Here is a 17,293-nt window from a genome sequence, read left to right as displayed (position 1 = left end):
AAAACTGTAAGGTACAAATAGACAGACAAATAGATACATTGATAAACAGATGGATATAGATAGGTATTTGTAGATACATATACATACATCTTCATTCAAAAGGATAGCACTATATATATTTTTTTTAATTTAATTTTTTTTCTCATTGAGACAGGGTCTCAATATGTAGCCCAGGATGATCTTGAATCTTTATTCTCCTGCCTCAGCTTCTTGTGTGCTGGGATAGCCACACCTGGCTATATTTATATGTATATATGTGCTCATATATACACAAACAACTTATAGAAAAATACATATATTTTGTGGCCTGAAATCCTACTTCATTAGTAACTTCAGAAATTCTATTCTGAAAAACAATGACTATCATTAATTCATAATCTGATTGACCATGAAAAAAATTTCACTAACATAAGTATATATTTATATGTATAAGTGCTATTTAGCATGTCTGTAATTCATATGATACGAAAGACCCCAGCTAACTCTAGAACAAAGTTGGGAAAGCAACAGCCAGATAACAAACTAGATAAAGATACAATATGGGTGATTCACTGTTGAACTAGTCTTTACATTGCTAGAATCTAGTTGATACACTGATGAAAGGCTAAGCAGACACTTGAGAATTGTTACATAAAGGAATAATAATAACATAATGGAGCTTTAAAAATAATTGTATAGGGCTGGGAAGGTGGGTCAGTGGTAGAGTGCTTGTCTTGTATGCATGAGGCCCTGGGTTGGATTCCTCAGCACCACAGAACCAGAAAAAGCTGGAAGTGGTGCTGTGGCTCAAGTGGTAGAGTGCCAGCCTTGAGCTGAAGAGCTGAGGGATGCCTAGGCTCAAAGTTCAAGCCCCACAATTGACCCCCCCCCCAAAAAAAATAATAGAAAGGATGGCATTCTGTTTTTAGTTAGAAATATTAATTTTATTTTATTTTAGGGTTTGAACTCAGTTCTTGTACTTGCTAGACAGACACTCTACCAGTTCAACTATTTTTGCCTTTGTTAGTTTCTGAATAGGGTCTTGCTTTTTTCCTGGGACAGCCTGGGTTGTGACTCTCTTATCTATGCTTCTGGAATATCTGGGATGACAGGTGTGTTCCACGGCACCCACCTCATTATTGGTTAAGATGAGCTCTTGTGAAATTTTTGCTTGGGTTGGCCTGGAACTATAACCACCTAATCTCAGCCTCTCCAATAGACAGGATTATATTCATGAGAAACTGTGTCCAGCTAAAATAATAATTATATTAGTCATTATACAAATACTGATATTTTTGTGGGTTACACAGATACATTTATTCATTCAAGTTACATATGTTATATATTAGATTATACATTAATACTGTTCTTATTTATAGAATAGATAAGGTATTATATGCTCACTATACTTCAGGAGTGCTGAGTCTTATGTTAATGCTATTCAGAAAATATTGCTTAAACTTCTCCAAGATGTGTGAAATGCTAACATAGCTGTGGAAATCCAACATGGTTTATCACCAGGTAGAAGACATATCTAAAAACCCTTCTTTCTCTCAGTCCTTCCTCATTACCACCACTTATCTCCATCAATTAGGACAAAAGAAAGGTAAATAAAATATAACTCCTCATCTTGATGAATTAATAGAAACAAAACAAAGTATAAATACTGTATAACTGGGGGCTGGGATCCTAGCTTAGTGGTAGACTACTTGCCTAGCATGGGTGAGGCCTTGGGTTAGTCTCAGCACTGTAAAAAAAAATAAAGACATCTACATTATCTATCTATATCTATCTACCTATATCAATCCATCTGTCTGTCTGTCTGTCTACCTGCCTATCTGTCTGTCTCTAGGTATGTATGATATATTTATAGTATCTCCATCTCTCTATATATGAACAGGTGAATGAATCTGTGTTAGCTTTTCATTGCAGGTGACTTTTTTTTCCCCATGGTTCTAGTATTGGGGCCTCACAATTTTGCTTGGCTTTTTCAAAACTCAAGATTGGTACTCTACCACTTGAACCATACTTCTACATCTCTTCTTTTGCTGGTTAATTGGAGGTAAGAGTCTCCTGAATTTTTCTGCCTAGGCTGACTTTGAACAGTAGTCCTAGGATCTCAGCCTCCTAAGTAGCTAGGATTAAAGGTACAAGCTACCAGCTCCTGGTTGATTATAGATGTTTTGATTCACTTTTTTTTTTTTTTTTTTTTTTGCCAAGTAAGTAAAATGCAGAGGGCATCTGTTGTTTCTGGCAGAGAATTTTGTTTTTGTTTGTCATCGCGCTCATATTTGCTGAGGAAGAGGTAAGGATATTCTGTGGCAGGAAAGCTGGCTGGGATATGGTGTCAACCCCATGTCCAGGCTTCTTTGGCAGGTCAGTGTGCAGGTTGCATGTGTTAGGTGCTCTTAGCCTCCCTGTTCCACCTCCCCTCACTATGTCCTGCTTCGTTTAGTAGGTGTATATTGTGTGTGTTTTATGTGTATGTTTCTTCATTACCTGTCTTTTTCAAAGATGACTATTTCTTCAATTTGAATTGTAAATTTAAGATACTTAAGATGGTGGAAGCCCCTGCCTTCTGACTGTCTGATTTTATTTCTCACTACTATTTTCTTAACCTCCTTTCTTCCTTCTGGTCTTTTGTTTTCTTATTTCTTATACTCTCCTGAGAGAGGGTCACTTTTTTTTTTTTTTTTTTTTTTTTGCTTGTTTTGTTTTGTCGTGGGTCTTGAATACAGGGCCTGGGCATTGTCCCTGAGCTCTTTTGTTCAAGCTTAGCGCTCTACCACTTTGAGCCACAGCTCCACTTCCAGTTTTCTGGTGGTTAATTGGAGAAACAAGCTTCATGGACATCCTGCCCCTGCTGGTTTTGAACTGCGGTCCTCAGATCTCAGCCTCCTGAGTTAGGATTACAGGTGTGAGCCACCAGCGCCCAGCAAGGTTCAAGTTTTTTTCTTCCATCTTTTCTTCTCCTTTTTTCCTCCTTACTTTCCTGTCTCCCTTCCTTTTCTCCTTTTCTTCTGCATAAATTTTCTAAACTATATCTTTTATGGAGCCATTTTTGAAGTGTTTGGAATATGCCTTCATTATGTTTTGAAGGTGAGAGGGATGTTTCTTTAGGTCCTGCGACTATGTGATTTGTCCAGAATGATAGTCGCATTCAGTGATATAGTCTTCTATGTCATTTATTTGTATCTACAAGTTCTGAAAAGAAATTTTATAAAATGCTCTTCTTTTTTTCACTCTGGTTAGTATAGTAGGTATGTTATCAACAGAATTTTCTCTAAAATGAAAATAAATCATTGCTAGAGGACATAGTTAAGTAAAAGCCACACAAAGTTTCTATGTGTCTAGAACCTGAGAAAATTTGAGAAGAGGTGCAGAAAGAATTTTTGTTTTAGGAATCGAGGGAGCTGCTTGGTCTAGTTTGAAAAACATGGCCATATAAAATTACATAAGGAAATAAAAAAACAATAACATCTAATGGGAAAACAAGCTAGAATCCTGTTACAAAAAGTGGCAGAGGTCTTGGTTGTGTTTTAAGTGAATGTATTAATTAAACATCAAAGTGAAAGGTGCTCTCCTGGCCTCAGTTCTTAACTTTCTCCTTTCCCTGTGAAGACCTTCCTGTGCTCAACCTTAGGCACAACAGAGCCTGCCTGATAAAGACCTGTGGCCGGTTGTCAACACTGCTCCCAGGTGGCTGTGTCTACAAGGTTTCACCCATTGGCCCTGTTACTCCTAGTCAGATCCTAGTGAGTCACCAGTTCTAACAAAAGAGCATTGTGTAAGGATGTGTGATTTGGGCTCTTGCGCAAACTTTGGTGGCAAACTAATGGATACATGAGGGGGCAGCACCAGTAATACACCTCTCCAGTTGTGAGATCCTTTAAGGCTCAGACTTTTATTTATCTTTGCCCAGCCCCAGCAGTGTGCTTAGCTGATGAAAGCGCTGAAAGGCTTTGCATGGCTGAAGCTGTGGGAGGCAGGAAAACTAGCAGAAATGTCCGATGTGCGCCGACATGGCCAGCAGAGGGCGGGCTTGTACCAGCTGCTACTGTGCTTTTTCCTTCTGTGCCGCAACTTCAGAAATTTAAATTTAAACCTGCATAACCGTATCAGGATATTGTCAGTTGCACACAACAAACCCGCATTATGGTTAGTCCAAATAACAGTCCAGAATTTAAAGAACACTGAACCACAGCATCGCATAAAGTCAAAAGAAAAAGTTTCTGAGTCTGTCTTTGGGGAAATATGAGTTTTTAAATTTGAACGGCCCTTACATTCACTTGGCAAGTGAAGACACAGGTTTGTGAAACTAGTCCTTTAGATGTGTTGGCAGAAAAATTAAGGCTTCTTTTAAATTGGGCTATAGGTGTTCCTGAAACTAGAGATGTGGCCCTTACGAAAATGGTTACTAAAGCACTGCTCTCTGCTTGTCTCCCTGTGGATTATGTGTATAATTAAATCAGAATATTTATGGGCTGGCAGTAGAGCCAGGAAGCCCTGGATTCTAACCCCATCACTGAAAAAAATTGAATACATTAATAAGATGTATACATGTGTACTTATTTTTTCACTTCATTTAGAGAAGTGCACTAACTGAAGTAGTTCAGTATTTGGATGTGACACATTCAAATTATCTGGATTTGAATTCTGGTTCATCGTTTATTAGCTGGGTGATCTTGAGGCAGTTACTTAAACTGCCTGTTTTCATTTTCTCATCTATAAATAAGGTTACTGTTTCCTTGGAGTATTTTAAAGATTGAGTTGTCTTAGAGAAACAACATTTGGTACATAAAAAAGTGCTGGGTCTGTTGGCAGAAGTAAAATACAAACTCTGGGCTCAGTGGCTCAAGCCTGTAATCCTAGCTACTTGAGAGGCAAAGATCAAGGGATTGAATGAAGTTCATGGTCAGCCTCAGCATAAAAAGTTTGCATGACTCCATCCAACCATGGCTGGCTGCAGTGTGTGAGTTTGTCATCCCCAGCAAATTGGAAATCGTAAGTAGGAAGATGGCAGCCCAGGCCAGCCTGGGTAGAAGTCAAGATCCTATCTGGAGATTAACCAGGTGCCATTGGGCTCACTACTTACATAACTACTGAGGAGACTGAGATCTGGAGGATCACAGTTTGAGTCCAGTCCAGGCAAAGAAGTTTACTAGACACACCATCTCCAAAATAACTAATAGAAAGCTGGGCTGGAGTTGTGGCTCTAGTGGTATATCATCAGCCTCGAAAGCAAGCTCGGGGGCCTGACTTCAAACTTTAATACTACAAAAATAAAAGAACCAACACAGAATGGACTGGGAGTGTGAGTCAGGTAGTAGAGTACCTGCCTAGCAAGTATGAAGCCTTGAATTCAATTCCCAGTACTACTAAAAAATGAAATACATAAAACTTAAGGGAGACATTTTTTTTTAAATAATGAATGATGGCTAGCATTCTGAGGGTATTTTTTTTTCAGTGCTGGAGTTCGAACTGAGAGTTGTGTGATTGTTAGGCAGGTATTCTACACCTTGAGCCATGTTTTTCAGATAGGGTTTCTGGTGAGGCTTGTCTGTGCTTCCGAAATAGCTGGGGTTATTGGCATGAACCATTACACTCAGGCCCTCTGAGGCTGCCTCTTTTTTTTTTTTTTTTTTTTGCTTATGTGGTGCTGAGGAATTGAACCCAGGGCCTTATGCATGCGAGGCAAGCACTCTACCTCTGAGCCACCTTCCCAGCCCCCAAGGCTGCTTTTTTTAAAGGATAGAAGTGGGCTTTTAATGTCTTTCTTGAGGAGAATCAGTTGTGTAATAAATGGTAACAGTAAGAAAAAAGTGGATAGTTAGTCTGACCACCAGATTGAGAAACAACAGGCCTTTATGATTCTAGACAAGGCTGTCATTTCCACAGTCCAGAAAAATTAGCTGACATCTCACTTTGTGAAGCTTAAAATACAGTAGTAAAACACAGTAGTCCTAAACTCAAGTACCTAAACTCTCAAGGAACTTAGAGCTAAGGGTTTTTCTAATGTGTTCTGTATGCCAGTGCATACCTCCTCACTACAGAACAACTGTGATGTTGTTTAAGGTTTTTGTTTTGTTTTCATGGAATTCGGGATTGAACTCATGACTTGTACTCTCTATCATCAGAGCCACATCCCTAGTGCTTTTTTACTTTTACTTTGTTTATTGATAGGGCCTATGCTTTTGCCCAGTGGCTTACTCCACAATTTGACCTCAGCCTCCCAGATAGATGGAATTACAGGTGTGCATGCTGGCAAGGCAGTTTCTTACTGAGCAACTCCTGGTGTCCCCCATGTGAAGGCAACTATGGTGAGATTGTATCTGGTTGTGTGCTGGGTTAGTAGGGAGCAGTTGGCAGGAAGGAAGGAAAAGAATTGTCAGTTCATGCATGCAAAGAAAGGAACCTGAGTTCAGGGTAAGCTATGGTAAAGAGGGGACCCTGACCCACAGGAGGTCTATGCAAGGCCCCTTCCAAGGATGGGTAGGGGTGGGGGGGGGTGGAGAGTCAGGGGCTCTTGCTGGACAGGTTGAAGCAGCTCTGAGAAGGGCCACAGAAGCTGGTATTAGAGGCCCCACTTAGAATTCTTCACCAGACTGTTTTTCCAGGGAGCTCTTTGGGAGATGCTGACACTCCCCTTCCAGCAGGGTATCAACTAGATTTAGAAGAGAGAGCAGGAAATGACTAGAGACCCAACTATAGGCCAAATTCTTCAGTAGTCCTTTCACCTCAACTTCACATTCAAGGTTGCTTTTGTAGGTTAACAGAAGAATTCGAGGAGACACTCACCCATGGGGCAAGGATGGAAAAGGCAAACCAGATTCAGGGAACCCTCTGTAAGAAAAATGACTGTTTTTTTTTGTTAAGTGGGAAATTCACATCACCAATAATCTGGGAGATCAGGAGATAGATGAAAAGCTAGCAATAAAGCCCCCAAAGGACTCAAGAATCAGCTATTAAAAGTCTCTAGAGAGTTTAAGCTGCAGACCGACCAAAAAAAAAGTCTCTACAGGGGCTGGGAAGGTGGCTCAGTGGTAGAGCGCTTGCCTTGCATGCATGAGGCCCGGGTTGGATTCTTCAGTACCACATAAGCAGAAAAAGCCAGAAGTGGCACTGTGGCTCAAGTGGTAGAGTGCTAGCCCTGAGCTGAAGAGCTGAGGGACAGCGCCCAGGCCCAGAGTTCAGGCCCTACACCTGGCCAAAAAAAAAGTCTCTACAGGCAGCTTTTTCACATGTTACCTGCATGCAGCCATTGGGAAACTGAGCAAGCAGATACAGGGTTACCCTGATCAAGTATTTACAAAACAGAGGTCTTACTGAGAGAAGCTGCTACTTGTAATAGACAAGCATGATAGCTACACTAAGCTTAAGGCAGTTTTTCAGGGGGAAATGAGGACAGACTAAGGAAGCCAAAAAGGGTTGGGTGTTGGCTTTGCAAAAAGCTGAGTTACACTTACAAATAGAGTTGCCAGGTGTCCTTTATTGAACTGGACAGCGTGGTATTTTAGCTTCTGGTGTATTCAAATGCAGTCATTGCCTATTTTGAGAAAATCATTATTTCATTTGCACATTATCTTATGTTTTGATTGTTTTTTAATCTGCAGAAGTTTGTAATTTCAGCTTTTACTTACTCCTGCTAAGAACTGAATGGATAAACATGACCTTAAAGAACCTTTTTTTTATTTTTTGAAATGTGAGGAATCCTTTTATTTATCTATGTGCAAGTACAATGTTCCAAAACTACTGTTAAGTATTCTGTTAAAGAAAAAAATCTGTCCTTCAGATGGAGAAGGCATACTCTACAAGAAGTCATCTCTCTTAGGCTCTGAGGAGTGAATGTTTTTGTTATCCTGTAGGGAACACACATTTCTCTTTGAGGTAATAAGAAGAACTAACATTCACTGAGGGTTACACACGCCTGGTGCTAGGTGAGCACTTGACACTCTCTGCCTTCTTTCTTACAGAAGAGAAAACAATTCAGAAAAATTCACTATTGAGCCCCAGTCCTGGAAGTTATCCTCAAGCCCTCTTTTCCTCTTTGTAAGCTATAGCTCTGAAACATGTTTCCTCCTTCTCTTTCTAGCTTGAAAGTTACATTGTCCTCCAAACCACCCTCCCTCTTTACACAAGGCCCAGAGTGATTTTTGGTTTTTGAACTGTAGAGTATGTACTCTCCAAGGGCTTCCATACATGTAAACAAACCCCAAAGTCCTTCTTGATTGCTTAGTGCAAATTCTCCATCCATCTATCCGAGCCTACTATATGCCAGGCCCTTGTCTGGATGCCGGCATGTTGTTCCTGTATAGAACTTCCTAAATACAGAAACGTCTAGAAGATCAAAAGCAGCAGAACAAAACCCCCAAATCTATAGGGTGAAGCTGGAGTCTTTATCAGTGCTTTTGTGTGATTCTCAAAGAAAATGCTGTAAGGACAATGCTTTTGGAATTAAAAAGAGAAAAAGTTGCAAAGACTATGACTTTTGAGCTCCCTTTTCTGGGAGAGCAGCTGGTTTAGAAGGTGAAGGCTATGCAAATATAAAGTGAAGATTTTGTTTGTTATTTTGAGCCACCCATTCTCTGGCTTATACTTTAGTTTTTAGCTTCCTCTGGAATGATTTAGATCTCTATCCTTGTGATGCAAAACTTTCTCCTCAGTGTTATTTTCCATTTGCTAATCAGTTGGATTTATTTGAGTTAAACTGTGGACTTGGTTGATTCTTTTGGAAGTGTTTTTTCCTTCAAACTAGGTTATAGAAATAATTAGACACACAGCTGCAGCAAGCAGACTTCTACTTTCAACTTTAAGATGAAAAATATGAATATTCAGAAATTTGCTTCCATGTTGAAACTGACCAACTTTTTTGGTACAGTTCTAATTTATGTGTGTGTATGTGTGTGTGTGCGTGTGCGCACGCGCCTGTATACCTGTGTGCCTGTGTGCCTGTCCTGGGCTTGAATTTAGGGCCTTGGTGCTGTTCTTGAGTGTTTTGGTTCAAAGTATATTCTACCACTTGAGCTACAGCATCATTTCTGGCTCTTTTGGTAGTTAATTGGAGATAAGAGTTTCGTGGACTTTTCTGGGCTGTCTTTGAACTTGATCCTCAGAAGCTCAGCCTCTTGAATAGCATGGATTACAGGCATGAGGCATAAAGTTCTATTTTTAACACATATATAAATAGGAGGATTGCATGTCCTTGTTTCTTGAGAAGGCGGGGAGACCCCATGAAGAGCAGGAATTGGCATTGGCATAAGGGGACATAGGTATCCATTTGTGTTCAACATAGTTGGATGACCCTGTGACTTCCTTAACTGAAAAATTCATTTCCTCCAAACTAACTGATATGTTTGCTGAGTGGATTAATTGAAGTAGTGTGTGTGAGGATACACGGTGATTTATTGCATGATTGGAATCCTTACGTAAATTGCTGGCAGACCACTTCTCGCTTTTGTATAGTTATGGTTTTCACTTCAGCTTTGTTGTTTTACAAGCAGTAACTATTCATTATTATCTAAACCAGGAATGAGTGGGTAAGAATGAAAGACACCAAACCAGAGGGGTGGCTGGCTGGGCTCAGGAGCTGTCAGGACTCTGCCAGGTAAACCTAGACCCATAGTCTCCAGTGCCACGGACAGCTGGAGAAACAAGGAAACCCAGGGGATGACAAAGTCAGATCTTATCTGTGTTGTAGTGTCTAACTAGTAAGTATGTTAACAACTAATAAGCTCATCTTTGAACACACTCAATGGTAGAATTGCTAAGTATAGTGGTGCATTTTTGTAATCCTAGAACTCCGGAGGTGTAGGCGGAGGCAGGAGTCCAGAACTTGGAGGATCAGGAGTTCAAGGTCAGACTGGGTTTCATAGTGAAACTCTTTAAAAAACTAACAAAACCAAAACAATCACCTCTACCCCACAAAAGAAAAGCTTTTCTTTCTTCATCTCTACCTTATAATTGGGTAAAGGGCTTCCCTCCATTAAGTCCTGATTTTTTCCAAGAGATAAGCATACTTAACATGTGCCAAGATAGTATGAAACCTGCAGAGTTCAGTTGGCCCCAGCATGAAGTTATAAGACCTTTTTTTGAGTCCAGCTTCAGGAATTTATGCTATTCATTTCTCTTTGTTACTTTCCAGCACAGTGAGACTCAAACACACAGGAAATAATGATGGGTATTACTTTAAAATATCTATTCCCAGACCACCCTCCCTCCCACACACACATACACATTGCAGGTCTGAATTCAAGTGCTCTTGGATTCTGTATATTCTAGGCAGTTTCTATGATTTTGAAAGGTTGCAGAACATTTTCCTCACCTTGTTTTTTTTTGTTAAGTACTATGTATCTGTACCTACCTGTCATCCATCCATCTATCTATATTCATCCTATCTATCTCTGGTCTTATTGCAATGCCCAGGCTGAAGTTACATGCGCATTATATACCACTGTGCCCAGCTTTCTTTGCCTTTAGAAAAGTCATTTCTAGTCTTTAGTTACTGTGCTATTTGTACTGACATGCTTGAGCCGCAGGATGAGGAACCAAGATGACCGGTGAGAGATTCTCAAGAAAAAGAATTGAGAACTGAGTGGCCTTTATTCTGTGCTTGGGGACTCTTTTTTGAAGTATTGGGATTTGAGCTCAGTCTTCCATTTTTGAGGTAGGCTCTCTACCACTCGAGCCACTCAGGGGTGGTTTTTTTGTGTGTGTGCTATTTTTATTTTGTGCTATTTTTCAGATAGGTCTCACTTATGCCTAGGCTGGCCTGGACTGCAATCTTCCAAGTTATGCTTCTCCTACCTAGGAAGTAGGTATACACCACAGTGCCAAGCCATTGTGCTTTCCCTGTAGCTGAAATGACACCTGTGTGCCACTATCCCCAGACACTGAGATGGAATCTTGCCTCAATCTTCCAGATCTCTGCCACCTAGAAAGGTGGGCTGCTGTGCCTGGGAATTCTTTCAGTGCAACCTTGGATGAGCTGAACCTTGTTTTTTTAACTATAAAAATAGTAATTTCTGTCTCTGTACTTTTATTATTGATTGTACTTTCCCTTTTTTCTTTTCCTGCCAAAAGAACTGTTGTACTCATTGTCTTGTGTCTTTGCTTCCTCAGTCCTTACTCACTCCTGACAGCCATCTTTAAACTAGAGAACTCTTATTTCCTTAAGACATTAGTGAAATAACTGAGTTAGGTGCTGGGAATGCAAATGAAAACACACACAGACACATACACACACATATACATACATACACAGTATCCCAGAACCCTTGTAGCATGTAGTCAAATGAAGAGACAGCAGTACTCACATAATTACATAAATAACTGCAGTGTGTACAATGGAAGAGACGAGGATAACATGAAGGATCTAGTCATGGTTTAAAACATCTTGGAGAGCTAATTGTGCTATGGTTGGGGCATGGGAATGGGAGGGGGCTTTTGGGAAAGTGGGAACTACAGGAGGCAGGATCCTTGATGCTGGAAGTAGTATAACATTAGGCTGCATAAGCACGAAGAAATGCTTGCAGAAAGGAAGATTGTGGGAGCAGGAAGAGAATGTCTTTAAAGTATTTAACTTCAGATTTTATGTTTTAAAAATGGTGTAACTGTAGGTAATTCCTGCTTCATAGGGAGATATGAGAGCCATTACTTGATCATTGGTGTTCTAGGAGTCCTAAGACTAGGTGTTTGGAGTGGTTTGATTCCCACTACTGCAAACAACAGAAAAACAATGGGAGTGAAGGCCTACTGAATGTAGATGCTGGGTGGAGGAAGATAACCCAGTAAGTGTTCCTAAGTGAGAAGAAAAGCCAGGAGGTACTGAAAAGTTGGAAAGCTTTTCTGAAGGAGGCAGTGGTAGAGTACCACTAAGAGATCAATGAAACTAAGAATTGACTAATCCACTAATAATGTGGAGGCCTATGCTTGCTTAGGTTCAGCTCTTGCTAGGTTGAGGCAGAAGGAATCAGAATTCAAGGCTAGCCTTGGTGACACAGAGAAACCCTATTTATCCTAAACCCTTACCACCACCACCACTACCCCCAGAAAAGGAGAAGAAAAACAGAATTGAAAAACTTTCTGGTAGATTTTACAGTATGGGATTCTATTATATAATCAGGCCCATGCATCTTCATAATCATCTGTTTTTTGCCTGATGGGGAAGGAAGGGTGTGGGTTGCTTTAGATCCATCCCAAGCTTCTAGAGATCTGGCTGCATGAGCAACTATCTGCATGGTGTTATAAACAAGACCATTATAAGATAAACACTTTTGACAAGGCATTTATTACCAAATGCTTTGATATCAGAGAGACCCAGCTAGTTTCTTATTTTTTTTTTCAAGCCTGTATTTCTTGTGCAGTGCTTGTCAGGTTTCTAAAAAAGTCTAGATCTTCAGAAACAGAGGTCTACAAGATGCCTATTGATGTTAAAAGTATGTTTAATGCTACTGAAAATGATAGAACCATGCTGTACCCTTGTTTGCAAAATAAACAGTCTAAAAATATCTACAAGAGTAATTTTTGAAGCTAAAATAAGATTGACATCATCAAATCATTTTCAGGATAAAAATCTAGCACATGGGGCTGAGGTGTGTTTCAAGTGTTAGAATGCCTGACTATCAAGCCAAAGATCTGAGTTCAATCCCCAGCACTGCCAAAAAGAAAGCTTAGTAAATCTTGGAATTGGGATGTAGTTCAGGGGTAGAATGCTTGCCTATTATTTAAGAGGGTCTGGAGTTGAATTCAAATACCAATTTTTTCCCCTCCCCCCCCACCAAGTGAGCACATGATTTGTGACCTAAACAGGCAGCACACAAACCAAGTTTCCAGACAGATTTAAGAATTTATTAGTTTTCATCTGAATTTAACATATTAAAGGCACTAAAAGTTCTCTTAGGAAAATATTACAAATTAACATTTTTAAATGTATCATGATTTAATGTAATCATTGTTAAAATACCAGAACACAAATACCTTTCAGTTATATAGGAAATGATTTTTAAAGTACTAAAGAGGCATACTATAAGACTAACATTAGTCATTTACACAGTATACTTGATATCTTTATCTTTTAAAGACAGAAATATGGAAATATATATGTACATGCCATTTTCCTTTGGAGGATTTTAAAATATTTGTCTTGATTCATTGTACATTTTACTTATATATTGTATAATTAATAGATATATGGTATGAAATGGTTCAGAAGAAGAAATACCAAGTAAGCTTGGAGTCAGTGGTTAATGCCTGTAATCCTAGCTACTCAGGAGGCTGAGGTCTAGGATTATAGTTCAAAGCCAGCCTACGCAGAAAAGTCTGTGAGACTCTTATCTCCAATAAATGGAGAAAAAGCTGGAAGTGGCACTGTGGCTTAAGTGGTAGAGTGCTAGCCTTGAGTACAAAGACCTTCAGGGATAGTGCCCAGATCCTGAGTTCACAAACCCCAGGACTGGCCAAAATTTAAAAAAAAAAGATTCCAAGTAACTTGAACAAGTAGTGAGTGCCAACCTACATTCCTATCCCTTGCAATGTTGGTGCTTTTAAATTTATTTAAAAAAAATTATTGTCAAGGTGTTGTATAGAGGGGTTACAGTTACATAAGGAAGGTAATGATTGCATTTCTTATCTAACTTGTTACCCCTGTCAGTGCCTTTTACTGACAGAAATAATCTCTGGAAAATGTTGGGCTGGAATCTGAACTATATAGCAGTTTATAGGGAAGGAAAGAAAATATGTGTTCAAATGTATCCAGGGAGGCTCTCCAGTACCTCTTTTTTGTGCACACCTTCTCCAGTCTTAGTGATTAGATGTTCTTCACTGACACATTCAGTGAACACTAAATTCCACTGTCTAGCATTTACCTATGTCTTGTTAGGTGGGAAGAAGAGCTAATAATCATGGTGTACTTACATAACTCACTTTAAATTCTTGTGTTTGTCTTTATTGCTTTGCTGGTAAATTAATTTTAAGCTTTAGCTGTTAGTTCAACTTTAAAGAACAATTCAAAAGAAGGAAATTCTAGTGTGACAAGAACTTTGACAATTCCAGGGTTATCTCTACCAGAGTCTACTTAAACTGTGTTGTTCCAGGAAAGATGCAGTTTGTTGTTGTTTGCTGATTGTGGGGTCTGAACCTGAACTCTGGGCTTGGGCACTGCACCTCAGCTCTTCAACTCAAAGCTATGGCTTAACCACTTGAGCCACTTCCAGCTTTTTCTGCTTATGTGGTACTGAAGAATCAAACCCAGGGTCTCATGCATGGGAGGCAAGCGCTCTACCGCTGAGCCACCTTCCCAGCCCCGGAAAGGTGTGTTTTTTTAAAGGGCAGTTGCTCTACACTTGTGTGGCAGTCCCCTTGCTGTTGGGCAGAGGACCCTGGGAGAAGAGTGGAGAGTTGTTCTTGCTTTCCCACTTTTTGTACACTCCAGTGAGCTTCATATGCTGTGTTTACTTAGTATTTAATGAGTGTTTTACATTCAGTTCATTAGTATCCACCACCACACCAAGATATATAGAAGTACATATTATAGGATTATATTGAAGATAATCGTGGTTCACGAGTTAGTAACTTAATGTTCACCAGTTGAATTTTCTTGTATTATCTATTAGGCTGTGTGAAGTGTTTTTAAACCACTTTGAGTAACATTAATTTAGCAGCGGTCTGGGGTGCAGTGTTAAGACAGTTGCGGCACCACGCTGAGAACTTGTCGGTAGGGCCTGATTGTAGCCTCCCCCTGCCTCGGTCACAAAGGGCCACGGTGTCCACCGCGCCGTGCCGTCAGAGGACGGAACAGGCAGTGCGGAGCCGCTGTCCAGTGCTGGCTGCGGCCCGGGCGATGCGCCCTGCGCTGGACGTGGCCAGGGCCTTCTCATGGATTCAGGAAGCCCCTTCTACCAGGTAACCGACCCACGGCTTCCTTCCCTGCCAGGCTGACTCCCCGGTGCGAGGGGGCCCGCCCGCCCGCACGCTTTTCCGTGTCCGTCCTTCAGACCCCTCCCTGCTAAGTGCTGAGCTGTCCACCACCGGACAGTCCTCACACCGGTGCTGGGCCTCCAAGTCAGGTTAGCCACGGCAGCCTGGAGCCCATTTTCAAGCTCCTCCCTCCACAGGTCAAGAAAACCCAGGTGGGGGGCGGCAGGCGGGGCTGCGCGCGGGGCTCGGGCCGCGGGAGCGCGGGCTTCGGGTCTGGGTGCAGTGGAGTGGGGTGAAGGGTTGGGCTTTTTTTTTTGTTCCTGAAAATGCAACGAACAAAAAAAAAAGTACAACAATCCAAACCCAACCGTCTCCTGGCGCGTCGCCTCCTCGGCACTTCCTGCGCGGGGGATCCGGCCGAGACGCGGGTCGCGCGGCCGCGGGCGCCGCCCCGGGGTGGGGAAGGGCGGCGGCGGGGGGGGGGGGGGGGGGCACTGGAAGCGCTCCCGCCGCGCCCCGCCCCTCCTCTCCCCTCCCTCCGCCTTTGTCCGTCCGGAGGCCGGGCCGGGGGGCGGGGCCGAGCAGGGTGGGGCCGCGAATCCATCTTGCGACCCGCGGGCGCGAGCAGCGCGGGGCTGCCGCTGGAGGGCCTGCCGCACCCGCGCGGGGTCCGGGGTCCCAGAGGCGGCATCTGGGCGGCCGCCGCCCTGTTCCTCTGGGCAGGGGTAAGGGAGAGCGCCAGGCGGCGGGGGCCCGCGCGGGTGGGAGCTCCGGTCTCGGCGGCGCGCCGGCCGCCCGCGCCCGCGCCCGGTGGGCCGGGGGCGTCTGCCGGGAGAGGCACCTGGAAAAGGCGAGGAGGAACCCGAGCCCTGCGGGGCGCGCGGGATGGCGCCCGAGCGACACGTTGTGGGCACAAAGGCCTCCAGCCTATCCCCCTTTATGTCGGTGCTGTCCGGTTTGTATGGGGGGGCGAAAGAAATTAAGGGTTAAGAAAACAGATCCGGTGCCTGACACCTCTTTCTCTCCTCGCAGCGGCCTCTAGCTTGTCAGCCCCAACGAGAAAGAAACCCTGATTGCCCTGCCCTGGGAAATAGCAATCCTGCCGAAAACACCTGCTTGCTGGGGACGGAGGTAAACTATACTACCTTTCTTTGTCTCTCATGTTAAGAGAAAGCAGCCGATTTATTACGCCCAGCATCTTTCCAAATTGAATGTTGTGTAGAGTATATTTGTTCCATCCACTTCTTTCATTGGTGATCTTTTGTCTTTTCATATTCTGTCAAAACACACAAAAATACAACCCGTACTTGTCAGTCTTTATATGGCAATGGTATTAGACGTTTCATATTTAGAAAAAAAATTGTAAAGAAGCTCCAGCAACATTAAAAAAAATTTTTTTCCCTCTCCTGGTGAACTGTCAGGTTCACCAGGACTATATGACTATAGATAAGGCGTTTTAGGAGCAAAAATTTATTTACAAAGCCATTCTAGAATTTGATGGCCTGTTGATTAATACTTCTTTCTTGCACAACTGGAAGATAACATGTTTGAAAGTTAATTTTTGTGGGGTTGGAGATGGAGTGTTTAGTATAGGGAAAGCTAGGCAAACACTACCATGGAGTTTAAATATATTTTGTGGTGGTGTTGTTCATGGGCCTTGAACCAGGGTCCAAGTGCTAACTCTGGGCTCTTTGCTTAAAGCTAGTGCTCTATTACTTTGAGCTCCAATTCAGTTTTCTGGTGGCTAATTGGAAATAAGAGTCTCACAGACTTTCATGCCCAGGCTGGCTTTGATCTGCAATCCTCAGATCTCAGCCTCCCTCCTGAGTAGCTAGGGTTACAGGTGTAAGCCACCTGTGCCAGGCCTTAATATACATCTCATTTGTTTGTTTATTTATTTATTTATTTGTCTGTTGTGTGGCTTGAACTCTGGGCCTGGGCGCTGTCCCTAGGCTCTTCAGCTCAAGGCTAACACTACCACTGGAGCTATAGCACCAGTTCTAGCTTTCTGAGTGGTTTATTGGAGATCCCGAGAGTCTCAGACTTTCCTGCCCTGGCTGGCTTTGAACCTCTATCCTCTGATCTCACCCTCCTGAGTAGCTAGGATTACAGGCATGAGCCACCAGCGCCTGGCTTTTAATATACATTTCTTCAGGCTCTCTTTCCCTAAAAATTCAGTGCTGTTGTGTAGCAGCTGACTTAGTAACCTGCCTCCTGGTCTTCCTGCCTTCTCTATTCTACACATTTATGATAAGTCACCTGACTGCCTCTTTTAAAAAAAATTATCTCATTATTAAGGCATTCTGCAGACAGATTACCATTTCATACGTCAGAATGAGTACATCTCTTTTTTCTGACTCCTCTTTTGATTTGGTGTTATTAACATTTGAACCCAGTGCCT

At 42.1% G+C, this 17,293-nt stretch overlaps 1 protein-coding gene across 6 annotated transcripts in view; it reads left to right on the top strand.

Annotated features, from left to right (window-relative positions):
• The window catches only part of Trim13 (tripartite motif containing 13), a 39,548-nt gene that overhangs the window by 10,434 nt on the left and 11,821 nt on the right, over positions 1-17,293 (top strand). For 2 of the 6 annotated variants that reach the window (XM_070000155.1, XM_070000156.1), the window contains exon 3: positions 15,925-16,023. In XM_070000155.1, the coding sequence (XP_069856256.1) occupies positions 15,925-16,023 (99 nt within the window). Of the gene's footprint in view, positions 1-9,774; positions 9,833-14,775; positions 14,878-15,048; positions 15,105-15,513; positions 15,618-15,924; positions 16,024-17,293 lie in introns of those variants that run through there. The other 4 variants (XM_070000157.1, XM_070000154.1, XM_070000159.1 and 1 more) reach the window with 4 other exon arrangements.

This window comes from Dipodomys merriami, unplaced genomic scaffold (assembly GCF_024711535.1).
Source record: "Dipodomys merriami isolate MVZ:Mamm:240054 unplaced genomic scaffold, mDipMer1.0.p SCAF_56, whole genome shotgun sequence".
Classification (NCBI taxonomy): domain Eukaryota; kingdom Metazoa; phylum Chordata; class Mammalia; order Rodentia; family Heteromyidae; genus Dipodomys; species Dipodomys merriami.
This window is presented reverse-complemented; position numbering and strand designations above follow the sequence as displayed.